The sequence below is a fragment of the Sorghum bicolor genome, chromosome 1 (genome assembly GCF_000003195.3).
Source record: "Sorghum bicolor cultivar BTx623 chromosome 1, Sorghum_bicolor_NCBIv3, whole genome shotgun sequence".
In the NCBI taxonomy this organism is placed as follows: Eukaryota; Viridiplantae; Streptophyta; class Magnoliopsida; order Poales; family Poaceae; genus Sorghum; species Sorghum bicolor.
The window spans coordinates 67,437,064-67,450,530 of NC_012870.2; the positions used below are offsets into that span (position 1 = coordinate 67,437,064).

Below are 13,467 nucleotides of genomic sequence, written 5' to 3' on the forward strand. Positions count from 1 at the left end.
CGTGTAACTGTTGCTGTAAAAACAAAAAAAGGTGAAAACGTGTAACTTATGTACTGTGTATTTTTATAGAGTATAGAAACCATTTCCGGTCAATCCAAAACTCATCAAACTTTTAGTATAACTGTTTAGGCCCCGTTTGGTTCCACTTGCTAAATTTTAGCTAGCTAAAATTATTTTAGCTATTCTTGAATGACTAATAAACTAAACTATTCTAGCTCCTTTTAGTCAATGTGTTTGGAACTTTAGCTACTAAAGTGACTAAAATTTAGTTGGCTAAAATTAAGCAAGGGGAACCCAACGGGGTCTTAGTATTGACATCGATACAATAGAATGCTGACCGAAATTGAACAAAAAAAAATGACAATGGTAATAATTAAAAGGGGAATAACCATATAACACACCATGCAGTACAGTTAATCAACCTCAAATTCGATTAAGTATACAGAAAATATCGTCAGCATTTGTATCTCAAATATAGGCATGACGTGTTTGGTTGATTGTTCTATTCACCAGACGCCAGACTGCATTATATTGATCCTTTGAATGGTTGGATGACTTTTTTGGCCCGGTTTAGCGGTAACAGATACACCACAGGCCCCTAACTTTCACCACGCCAGCCAGAACCTGCCAGAAAACGTATTTCAATTTTGTTTCTGCAAAGCCAAGCCGACGGAAGAATCTTGCCTCAGCTGGCCTGTCGAAACCTTTTCTCGCATATCATGGGCCAGGCTAAGATAGCACAAGTCAATTTTATTAGTAAAACTGTTTTTTTTTTAAAAAAGTAATTTTATAAATAACTTTCTAGATGAAGCTAAGCTACTTTTGTAAAAAAGTGTTTGGTAAAATAGCTTTATCAACTATTTCTTGCATAGATGGGAGAAAGAAACGAGAGAGAAAGTTACAATAAGCTATTTTTTTTATTTCATCCCACACATGTTTTTGTAAGATAAGAAAAACAACTTCACTCATGAAGCTGTTTTAGAAATAAGTATTTGACAAATAAAAATAGCTCATGAAGCTGTTGTAAGTTGTAGCTTTATATACACCCATCCAAACACGCTAGAAACTGCTCCGGAGTACCAGTTACTATCGGATCATATGGTGCACATGAGTGGATAGGCCACTTGACACAGTACTCCGGTGCACATGGGTGGATACTCTCTGTGTCCCTTAATGTTTGTCGTTATAGGATTAACCGCTTGAAACAAGAAAACTGTCCAAGGACTCAAACATCCCTCCAAACCATGCATTTCAATTGGCCAGAGCTGTACCTGGTGGTACGAGAAGAAGCGATAAAAGTCTTGCAGGGACATAATCACATAAGGGCAGTTCCAATGGTTGAAACTATACACGATTTCCATAGCTGTCACATCACCTAGAAACTATATGTAGAAACTATCTCTCACAGTGAATGTGTCTTCTATTAAATGTTGCTTTTTAATTCTTTCTCTCTTTCCTACCTCTGTCTTAGTTCTGAGTCCTGACTACTCTTCCTCCTCAAGAAGACGTACAGCAGAGCATGTAAGAGGATTAGCAGGAAGGAGGCTACCGGACGTCATGCAAGGGACCGGGCTACCGGCCGTGGCAAGCTCGATTCCTTGGTCGTCGGTGAGATGGGCTCTGTCACCGGCAAACAACCATGAACTTGTGCTCGCCCTCACCATTGAAGTCGTCGTAGAGCGTGGCCTGTGGGACGCGAGCCATTTGGGCGACGGCGGCGTGACTTGCACGGCTTGTGCGGACCAAGCAGTCTGGGCGACGGCAGCGCGACCTGCGCGGTCTGGGTGGACGCGAGCGGCTTGTGGACGGCGGCGCGGCGTATATAGATGCGAGTGATCTGGGTGATAGCGGCGCGACCTGCGCGGCATGTGTGGGAGCGATCTGAGCGACAGCAACGCGACCTGCGTGATCTAGGCGGAAGCGAGCGGCCTGCAGACGGCGGCGCAGCCAGCACGGCCCGGGCGACGGCGTCATCGCCGATAGAAACCACTCGTTTCCTCCCAACGGGGTAGTAGCTATTTCTTCATGCATTGATTGACGAGTAGACGTCGTTTCTCTCATAAGAAACGGTTTCATCAAATTTCCTTCTCTTTCTTCATTAATTACATTGCCACGTCAGATATTTGCTGAGTTGGCACAACAATTAATAGATATAGAAACTACCATTAATATACCATTAGGAGTGCCCTAAGGCACTGCATAATGTGGTCAGAGCATACAACTATGCATAGGACCTCGTCAATCTGCCGACGACAGATATTAAGGCCTTGTTTAGTTCCAAATTATTTTTTTTGAAATAAAATTGATATTGTAACACGTTCGTTTATATTTGACAAACATCACCCAATCATAAACTAATTAAATTTAAAAGATTCATCTCGTAAATTAAAAACAAACTGTACAATTAGTTATTTTTATCTATAGTTAATGTTTAATATATGTGCCGCAAAATTTAATGTGATAAGAAATCTAAAAAATTTTACAAATTTTTTTAAGAACTAAACAAGACCTAAGAGACAAAGGTGCCAATCCTACAACGATGAAACATGAGGAACGGAGGAAGTAATTAAGTTGGTCCTCATCGAAGGATACGTCATGTGTCATAAGTCGCACTGGATCATACAATGACCGATCATAACATACAGTGTCACAGAATGATATGTCAATCATCTAGTACACTCTCCGCGACATTGCGGCCTAGATGTGTTTAACCTTCCCCAACCTCCAAAAATTCTTACTACATAATTGTGCAACTGTACAGTTGCTCGGCTATTTCATGTTTCTTTTTCACCATCATATTAGGTCACATGGGTAAAATGGTCTTCCACGTGTTACTCGACCATTCTCATGGCAACTTTAACTTTTGGTGCAAGGACAACTTCAGGAGTTTCTTTATATTCTTCTTATCAATAAAAATAGAGATTTTAGTAAAAAAACGACAGCAATTTCTTTAAGGCCTTGTTTAGTTTCGAATTTTTTTTGGTTTCAGGACTGTAGCAATTTCGTTTTTATTTTACAAACATTGTCCAATCAAGAAGTAACTACGCTTAAAAGATTCATGTCGCGATTTATAGGTAAACTGTGTAATTAGTTTTTATTTCCGTCTATATTTAATGCTCTATGCATGTGCCGCAAGATTCGATGTAACGGGGAATTTTAAAAAAATTTTAGTTTTTAGGTGAACTAAACAAGCCTAATTAGATCTTCAAATATCGGCTAAAAAGACGCGAATCTTGAATTTGCAAATCGACGTAGGAGTACTGTCCAATATTTGATGTAATCTATCTATCTACTCATAATTAATTGTCTTCGTGCTCAATAAGGGAAGAAAAGCAAACCCTTTCTTCAAGACAAGAAAAACGATACTACTCCGTAGAATACTTGTATGGCATTTTAATACTACTAGCCAATTTCCGAAGGGCCCACGACGTGGCCCACTTCCATCATCCTTCATATAATGGCTTCCTCTCCCCCCCTCCGAACCATCCGCCTTGCCTCTACTGTTCCCCCTCCCTCTCCTCGCCGCGCCGCCTGAGCCTGATCAGCACCCCAACCCTAGCGCGGCAATGTCCCTCCGGGCGGCATTGGCGGACGTGGACATGGAATGCGTCGCGACGGGGCCTGAGGAGATATGGCGTCGCCGGCCCAAGACCAAGATCGTCTGCACCCTAGGTCCGGCCTCGCGCTCCGTCGAGATGTGCGCGCGCCTGCTGCGCGCCGGCATGTGCGTCGCGCGCTTCAACTTCTCGCACGGCTCCCACGAGTACCACCAGGAGACCCTGGACAACCTCCGAAAGGCCATGGACCTCACCGGCCTCATCTGCGCCGTCATGCTCGACACTAAGGTCCACCCTTGAACTCGCCGTTGTAGGCTGTTGATCCGATCTTATACGTTGTTTCCCTCTGTTGATTTGCGATTATGTTTTGATTTTCAAACGTGAACGAGTAGAACTTTAGATGAACGGCAAAATTGCCACTTGTTGGTAATGATCAACCCCGTAATAAAGTACTATTTTGGAAGTTAGCTGTCGGATGTCATGTGTTTTTGTTCTTTATTGTTTGACATGTGCCTTGGCCGTACTGGTTGAGGCAAGGGTAAGATTGCGTCTTCTTCTGTCGTGCCGTTATTTATTAACCATCAAGTTTTAGTTTGGTACCTGACATTTTTCCAAGGTATATATTGTTTCAATGGCATTTATAATCAGCATTAGGATTTCTTGCTGATTGTTTGCATCTGATTTGTTTATGTAAATCACGGTGGTATCTGGTTAGTGGGTTGGTTAGATGTGTGTATGTGGTTGACATTTGTGGAGTGGCCAATTGGAATTTGTATGTCTGACCCAGACATAGTTTTTGCTGCGTGCAACTTGCATTGTCCATGCGCTTATCAATGTAGTCATGGTATGATGGCTTGAAGGCCTACAGAATTTGGATATCATATTAAACTTAGTCATGCTATGATGGCTTGAAAGCCTACAGAATTTGGATGGCATATTAAACTTTTTTTATTATACTAGGTGATAGCTCTGAGGTACCTATTGGGCTATTGGCCCTCCCCAGTCCGTGTTGACATCTGGTTCTCTTGTATGATCTACTCATTTTTTTTTTGGATTGCTGTCAAATTAATTAGCCACGTGATGCTAATTTCTTTGTGAAGTTTTGAGTGGTTGATTTATGATATGACGGGCATTGACATATCATTACTCTTTGTTTGAAAAAAACATCCACATCATTTTTTATAAATGATATATGATCAGTTCATTCACCCATAGACTACTGCTTTCAACATAAATGATTAAGCTTGGAAACTGACTTTTCAGATATACAATGGGCTAGATGGTTCCATTCACTTATCCATGAATGACATTCTCATGTAGTCATGTGCCTTATTAATATTATTGTTTTTATTATTCTCTTAGAAAGACAGCAGTGTAGCACGGGAAGAGGATAAATAATACTTAGAATCAATGCTGTTGTAGTAAATAATGAATCTTTTTTATATATATCTGGAGGGATCGATGCATTGTTTCTTATCATATATGATATGATATATGATTATTTCAGGAATGTACTGTTCTTTGGTGCCATAAGGATGACATATTCTCATGAGCCCTATTATTGTTGTTGTTTTTATTCTCTTATTAGATAGAAAATAGATAGCAGTGGAGCGTGAAAGGGGATAAACAATATTTAAAATCAATGCTGACATACTAATTAACGAATCATTGTTTACAAAGAGGGATAGATGCATTGGTTATTTTTATATGATGTATATAATATGATTATTTTAGGAACACATTGTTCTGTGGTTCCATAAGACACTATTTTTATTCAGGAGATAGATGGCCTTGCTGCTCGTCAGGAAGAACCTTGAAAATGAACCTTCTATGCTGCATTAGATGTATTGTATTGTGATTTGGTTCATGCTGTTAATCGTTTTCATGATAGATAGATAAGATTGTAATGTTGTAGCACAAATCTCAGCATGGACTTGTTCTTGGCGAAATATACTGCATGGTTGATATCTGGTATCATGAAGATGCAATTACTTTTGATGATTATTAGAGGTTCATCAATTATTTATTTTGCTTGTGATGGACTTGACTAGCTCTGCATACTGTTAGCCACAAATTTATTTAATGCTAATAATATTTTTTATGCATCTTTTCTTGTAAAACTGTTTGAATATCTTATGGAATTTAATGCATGAAAAGAAGAATGCGCCAACTTATTAAGTTTGCTGAAACCTTGTAATTTGCTATTTTTGTACAGGGACCAGAGATCCGCACAGGTTTTTTGAAAGATGGCAAGCCTGTAAAGCTGACACGGGGGCACGAAATCACCATCACCACTGATTATTCCATCAAGGGTGATGAGAATATGATTTCCATGAGCTACAACAAGATTGCTGTAGACCTGGAGCCTGGGAGCACAATACTATGCGCTGATGGCACCATCACATTCACTGTGCTTTCCTGTGATCCTGTGCAAGGCCTGGTTCGTTGCCGTTGTGAGAACTCAGCTCTCCTTGGGGAGAGAAAGAATGTCAATCTTCCTGGGGTGATCGTGGATCTCCCAACCTTAACAGAAAAGGACAAAGTGGATATCCTTCAGTGGGGTGTCCCAAACAACATTGACATGATTGCGCTATCCTTCGTACGCAAAGGATCAGATCTTAAGATGGTCAGAGGTGTGCTCGGTGAGCATGCCAAGTCAATACTACTTATGTCCAAGGTATACTCATCTCCTGTGTCTATATGTCTGTATGAATTTGTGTAATGCTGCCATGCTTACTTTGTGCCATCAAACTCTTATGCAGGTTGAGAATCAAGAAGGTGTTGCCAATTTTGATGAGATACTTGCAAACTCAGATGCTTTCATGGTTGCCAGAGGGGATTTGGGAATGGAGATACCCATCGAGAAGATATTCTATGCTCAGAAGGTGATGATCTTCAAATGTAATGTGCAAGGCAAGCCTGTTGTTACTGCAACCCAGATGCTGGAGTCAATGATTAAATCTCCCCGCCCTACAAGAGCAGAAGCAACTGATGTCGCCAATGCTGTCCTGGATGGCACTGATTGTGTGATGCTTAGCGGTGAGACTGCAGCTGGGGCATATCCAGAGCTAGCAGTGCAAACAATGTCAAGGATTTGCCTACAAGCAGAGTCACATACAGATTATGGAGCAGTTTTCAAGTTAATCAGTAGTGCTGCCCCAATCCCTATGAGTCCACTGGAGAGCTTGGCGTCATCAGCAGTTCGAACCGCCAACATCTCTAATGCATCACTCATCTTGGTCCTCACAAGGGGAGGCACAACCGCGAGGCTTGTGGCAAAGTACAGGCCAGCAATTCCAGTGATAACCTCTGTGGTCCCAGAAATGAAGACGGACGATAATTTTAACTGGACTTGCAGTGATGAGCGCCCTGCCAGGCACAGCATGATTGTGAGGGGCCTGATCCCGATGCTTAGCGCTGCTACAGCGAAGGCATCTGATACTGAGTCGACTGAGGAAGCCATTAGCTTTGCCATAGATCATGCGAAGAAGCTCAAGATCTGCAAGTCAGGGGATTCAGTCGTCGCCTTGCATCGTATTGGTGCATCATCTGTCATCAAGATCTTGACAGTCGATTAGTGTTGCTGACGTGGGTGGGTCTTCACTTGGGCAAATTTTGTTAGGCTATGAATGGACCCTTGCTAGTTTCATTTTGTTGGCTCATTTGCATGTCTTAGAGTGAGCTTCGGAGGTAAATTTTGGCTTTTTAGGAATTATAAAAAAAGCCTTTTGCTTAGGGAACTACGCAATGCTTTTGAGCATTTTTATATGTTTGGGAACTTAAAATAACACATTATATACAATTATGCCTATGCTATAATGTGTTTTGTGTGTTTTTACATGGAGTCCAGATACAACACACAAACCGTGTGGACCATATCTTTCAGGTAGACTATGAGCACATACTAACTCCCGTAAATGTAAATTTCGTTTGAGGTAGTTAATGAATCTCACATTTAATTATGTTTATACAAAGTAGTATCCACATTTGCATCTTCACATAGTTATAAAATACGTTCTATGACTAACCTAATAATACTGATTACACATAAGTATTAATATTATATATATATATATATATATATATATATATATATTTGATCAAACTAGGAGAAATACTTACACACAGCCTAGCATGATCATCATCTCACCTACTTGCAGAGTTACTGTAGTTTGCAATAAAGCTTGTAGAATTACTGTAGTTTGCAACAAAACAGATTTGAGAGAATGAAATTCCAACAGAAACCAAACCATAGGAGCATCAGTCAGAAGATGCAATCTCCAATCTCCATCCACCTGAGCTTTAGCAAAACTACAGCCAAAGAACACAAATGCAGCTTTACACTGGCCAAAAAAAAAGAACCCCTCCCATCTCCAATCGTAAAGTACAAGACAAGCCCCTACCTACACCAACATAAGTATATATATCATCTGTGTTTAAGTGTTCATTAGCATCACGATCACGACGACGACGAGGAGGAGTTGCCGTTGGATCTTTGCGAGAACAGCCCGCCAAAGGGCCACGAGAACCAATGCCTCCTCCCGCCGCCATTTCCCCCGTCGCCGCCGCGCGCGTTGCCACTGGACTCATCACCGGCGCCTCTGCCGCTGCCAATTGCCTCCGCCGCAGGCTCCTCCGTGGGCAGCTGGTGCCTGCACACTGGGCAGGAGCTGTGCATCTCCAGCCACGGCAGGATGCACTGGTCGTGGAACCGGTGGCTGCACGGCATCTCGCGCGCCTCGCCACCGCCCGCGACCTCGTCCAGGCACACGGGGCAGGTGAAGGCCTCGCGCACCCGGACCATCGGCAGCGCGGCCACGTCCTCCTTCCTGGCCGGCGGCGTGCCCTGCCGGCTCGGGTCGGTCTCGGCCAGGTACTCCAGCAGCAGGTCCAGCCCCGGGCCGAGGAACAGGTCCCCGAGCGTCAGGCCGCCGGGGCCCAGGGCGGCGCGCGCGTCGCCGTCCCTTCGCTCTTGTCCCATGAGCATGGCGCGCGCGTCCGCGGGGCTCATGAGCACGACCCGCTCGCGCCCGCCGTCGGCGTCTCCTTCCTGGAGCGCGTTGAGCAGCTGCAGGAGGGCGATGTTGCGGTACTGCCTTCGCGCCAGAGCCGCGAGGTCCCCTCCGCCGCCGCCGTCGAGGCCGTGGCGGCCGGACGAGGCGGCGATGAAGTCCATGAGCACAGGCGCCCAGAGCGAAACCTCGCGCTCCAGCGCCGCGTCCGAGGTGTTAAAGCTCGCCTCATCCGCGGGAGCACGGCCTCGGATGGCCGCGCCGTCGCTGCCTCGCCGGTCGCCCGCCATCTCCTCCACGAAGCCGGTGTGGCAGTGGGGACACTTCAGCTCCTCGATGCCCAGCTCGGGCCGTATGATCAGCGAGCACATGTGGCAGTAGTACCTTGAAGCTGCGCCGGATTCCTCTTCCATGTCTTCCCTTTCCTCGTCCTCCTTGCTCAAGAAGACAAGAACGGCACCCAAGAGACGAGAATTCGATCAGAGCTATATTCTGAACAGATGATTCGCGCCAGAAACTACTATCACTCTTGGCGATTTCTAACAGTAAGCACAAGAACGCCGAACATGTCGCAGAACATCACAACAAGATCAATTTTGAAACGAGAACAAGTACAACTAGATCAGTGGATAGAACATTTACCTGCCAATAGAGACACAGGCTGTCCTTCTCCCAGAGCCCAGAAGCGCCACTTGTAGGCTCTCCACACGATCTCCAAATCTGATTCGTCTTCCTCGGTCAGGGAGAGAGAACGAGAACGAGAACGAAAGCAAGCAACAAGAGGGAAAACAAGCGAGAAGAAGAATCCAGAACAGCAAGAAAGACGATTTATCCACGCCAGGACCGGGCGATCGAGGCGACCGAGCAAGAGAGGATGGCGACGCACGCAACTAGGATATTTTAAAACCGATGGGCGCCTCGGGATAATTAGCGACTTCTTGTTTCGTAGTATATCATCAGCCGATTGGCGATTGCTTGGTGATTATGACGTTGAGCTTTGTTGGTTGCGCAACGCCAGCGGAGAGCTCCTTCTGCGGAAACTCTGAAGACTGAAATCTTTTGTATGGGTTCTCGATTGCTGTCACAAGGAAGTCGTGCGATGCGATACGGCCAAACCTAAGAACGAGACTAGGGATAGTGCCAACGTGAGGATTGTGTTTTGTGGTAAAAAATTTCTTTGACGTATCCGAGGCGTTAGCTTAGAGCATCTTCAACCGCAAAATTCGGTTTTTTTTTTCAGATCTCGTTGCTTGCCATCTCCCAAAATAATATAGGAAAAAAATCTCATTTTCAATAGTTTAGCAAATTTTGTTTCTAAAAATTTAAAAACCCGCTAATGAAACTAAGAGCCCCACTAGGCGAACGATGAGCTCCGCTAAGTATGAGAAGAAAAACCGATGTCAAGCACGGTGCCCACGTGCATATTTGCGCGCTAGACAAGGAGATATGTTAAATTAGAAAAGATGGGTAATTGAGATGACAAACTGTTGGAGATGGTATTTTCTTATTTTGCTAAAAAATTATGGATAGCAAGTCATTTGCCAAGCTGTTGGAGATGCTCTAAAGTCTTGTTTAGTTGCAAAATATTTTGCAAAATGGACACTATAGCACTTTCGTTTATATTTAACAAACATTATCTAATTATGGACTAACTAGGATCAAAAAATTCGTCTCGTAAATTATAGACAAACTGTGTATTTAGTTATTTTTAATCTATATTTAATATACTCCATGCATGTGCCGCATGATTCCATGTGCTGAAAAATCTGAAAAATTTTGCAAAATTTCTTAGAAACTAAACAAGGCCTTATTTAATCAGTTTTGACTGGATCAACCAGAGAGTGCCGTGACAGAATGACAGCTACAGTTCACAGCAAATCCAGCAACAGGTTTCCACATAACAAATTTCAAAGTATTCGTACGTAATAGCTTTTACGAAACATATAAAAGATTTTGACACTTACATATACATAAGAACATTCCTCAAAAAACATATACATAAGGACCTTACGTCTTTATGAATATACGCACAAACTTTACATCTATGAACACCTCTAAAGATTGGCCTGGCACATCTTGATATTGAGGAAATTATCATTGGTGTCTAATTGTCGACAACCGGCACACCTCATCGACCTTCGAAATAATAATAATCAGCCTAAAATATTAGCACCTATGAAGTGTGAAGACACTCAAATGTGTATTTCCCATCAAGATACATTGTAATAGCACTACAGATGGCAACGGGCAATATCCACGCGGATACTAGGTTCACACGCCCGCACCCGCGAGAAAAATCTTATGCCCGCATCCGCGCCCGCCACCCGTGACGGGCAGCAACTTGTGCCCATGCCCGCTAACCGCGGGCAAGGCTCGCCCGCGGACATGCCCGTGTGCCCGCCTGCAAGTCAACGAGGACGACAGCCAACCAGGGCGAGCAACGAGGGTGACGGCCGGCCGGTGCGAGCGACGAGGATGACTGGCAGCGACAAGGAAGGCAATCACCAGTTGGCCGGTGCAGTTGATGAGGACGGCGAGCGAAGCGACGAGGGTGGCTGGTGGAGCAATGAGGGCGAGCGAAGAGGACAGCTCACCGTCGTCCGGTGGCCGCGCCGCCATGGTCTCCGCTTCAGGAAGCACAAGCTGGGTGTGCCCAGCGCTGGTGACCCAGACGGTGTGGAAGCAGCTGAGGCGACCATGGAGGGCGACCCTCTTCGATCTCCTTCAATACTCCACGTTAACGAGAGCCTTGTAGGAGAATTGAAAGCTCTTGAGATGGAGAACGCGATGCTGTGACATGCATAGCCTGATTTTAGGATTTTAAGGTGGGATTTGAGAGAGGAAGAAGAAGATTTGTTTCTCTGTTCTTTGTGTTCTTGGCAAAGGACGTGAGGAGAGAGAGAGAGCAGTGAGTGAGGGTGTGCGGGTAGGAGAGTGGATTTACCGTGTCTGGTAGAAGAGTTGTTGAGTGGTGGTCCACTTTGTCACTTATCGGAGCGGGTCTATCGGGTTTACGGGTACGGATAGGTTATTTTTTTGCCCGTCATCAAATATCCATCGGGTTGATAGTTGTGCCCGCGTCCGTGCCCACGGGCGCAGTTTGGCACCCGTATCCGCACCTGTCGGGTTTGTTGCCCGCGGGTTTGCGGATATTCTTTACCCGTTGCCATCTTTAAATAGCACTGTGAATGTTCCAAATCAATTTTCTCTAATTTTGAACAACATTTTGGAGAAATGTATTAATAACAAATATAAATTCAATTAAATGCATTGTCAATAAACTTTATGGAGAATTTTAAATACAACTAATTTAACATTATAGACGTTGGTACGTCTTCTATACAAGTGTAGCTGTTTGGTCAACTTTATGGAGAATTTTAGATACAACTAATTTGACATCGACGAATGCCACCTTGAACCAAGATGATGCTAGAAAAAAAAATACAAGTGTACCTGTTTGGTCGACTCGCCCTGTTTGGATCATTGGAATTGAAGTTATTTTAATAATTACAATTTAGATATATATTAATTAAGTTAATATAGTTGTATATGGATTATATTTATATATTATTGTTGACATACGAGAGAGCTAGCACTTCTACCGTGGGGGAGCATGTTGAAAAATGTGTTATAAGTTGCAAAGTAAAAGCATAACATGGTGATATATAGAAATCAATTTTCACCCCTCACCCTAAGAATTTGAGATATGCTTATTACTCCCTCCATCCACAAATAAATACACATCTTGTTTTCTAAGGAGTCAAACATTATTAAGTTTGACCAAATATATATAAAAATAGCGCGGGGAGCGAGTTCAAAAGTGTATTATAAGTTGCAAAGTAAAAGCATAACATGGTGATCTATAGAAATCAATTTTCACTCCTCATCCTATGAATTTGAGATATGCTTATTACTCCCTCCTTCCACAAATAAATATACATCTCGTTTTCTAAGGAGTCAAACATTATTAAGTTTGACCAAATATATATAAAAATAAACTAATATTTATCATATGTAATATATATTATTAGATTGAGCATTAAATATACTTTAAATATACTTATTTTCGGATACAAATATTGATATTATTTAATATATTTTTATTCAAACTTAAAAAGTTTGACTCCTCAAAAAGTGAAACATGTATTTATTTGTGGACGGAGGGAGTATATGTGAACTTTGAAAAGTGGTAGAATGTCAAATTCTAAGTCAAACAGCTTAATTTATTAAGTAGATTTATTTTTTTTCAGTTGAAAGGATCCAAACGGCCCTAAAAGAAATACGAGCGCGTTGATTTTTATATCGCTATATTTTTCAGTAAGTCAACTCTTTTCCTTAAAAGAAATGCGAGGAGTCGATTTTTATATCGCTATATATTTCAGTAAGTATCAGCTGGCACATCTCTCCCTTTTATATCTTTTTCTCCGCTTGGAGCTTTTCCTTCTTTATATGTAGAATAGTAGAAGAAGAGAGGGGTTCGGATAGAAATGATCATGGTTGCCAGTTGCCAAGAGCATTGTTCTGGTAACAACATTTCTTGTACGTTTCTGTTTTTTTTTTTTGCAGGACAATATTTCTTGTTGGCAACATGGATACTTAGAAAGAGTTTTTTATGTATGCATCCTTCAAAAGTCCATAACATTTTTCCCTAAGTTAAGATTTTTTTCTACTGAAAATAATTGAGTTCGCAACTGATTTCCGCTGGTATATTCTACAGAACATTATTTTTCTAGCACAAATAAATTAATGGAATCCCTAAATTAAGCAACAGACTGGTTGGTATTCAGTCCATCGTGGGCTACCACTACCAATAGGGCCATCTCTTTGGCCCATCTCAATATGGGCCAAGAGCCTAAGAATCCTCTCATCTGTCAGGGAAAAAGAAGGCAGGACGGGCC

General features: G+C 42.8%; 2 protein-coding genes across 4 annotated transcripts; one reads left to right on the forward strand and one right to left on the reverse strand.

The window, feature by feature from the left end:
• Window positions 3,491-7,395, forward strand: LOC8084566 (pyruvate kinase, cytosolic isozyme). The gene is made up of 3 exons (XM_002465291.2): window positions 3,491-3,845; window positions 5,773-6,234; window positions 6,320-7,395. Exons 1-3 carry the CDS (start codon window positions 3,567-3,569, stop codon window positions 7,133-7,135), a joined length of 1,557 nt encoding a protein of 518 aa, XP_002465336.1. The 5' UTR covers window positions 3,491-3,566; the 3' UTR covers window positions 7,136-7,395.
• Window positions 7,729-9,637, reverse strand: LOC110433201 (E3 ubiquitin-protein ligase RING1-like). 3 transcript variants are annotated; one of them, XM_021455008.1, is made up of 2 exons: window positions 9,212-9,637; window positions 7,729-9,003 (listed from the first exon to the last, which is right to left on the reverse strand). In XM_021455008.1, the coding sequence occupies exon 2, from the start codon at window positions 8,980-8,982 to the stop codon at window positions 8,017-8,019; it is 966 nt and encodes a 321-aa protein (XP_021310683.1). In that variant the 5' UTR covers window positions 8,983-9,003; window positions 9,212-9,637; the 3' UTR covers window positions 7,729-8,016. The 3 variants fall into 3 exon arrangements, with proteins under 3 accessions (XP_021310683.1, XP_021310685.1, XP_021310681.1); XM_021455010.1 differs by having other exon boundaries at window positions 7,729-9,007; XM_021455006.1 differs by having other exon boundaries at window positions 7,729-9,023.

Bases quoted from the DNA above. Each gene is read 5' to 3' on its own strand.
- LOC110433201 (XM_021455008.1), bottom strand. From the start codon at position 8,982: ATGGAAGAGGAATCCGGCGCAGCTTCAAGGTACTACTGCCACATGTGC.
- LOC8084566 (XM_002465291.2), top strand. From the start codon at position 3,567: ATGTCCCTCCGGGCGGCATTGGCGGACGTGGACATGGAATGCGTCGCG. The intron at 3,846-5,772 runs GTCCACCCTTGA...ATTTTTGTACAG, and splicing joins CCGTCATGCTCGACACTAAG to GGACCAGAGATCCGCACAGG. The intron at 6,235-6,319 runs GTATACTCATCT...ACTCTTATGCAG, and splicing joins CAATACTACTTATGTCCAAG to GTTGAGAATCAAGAAGGTGT.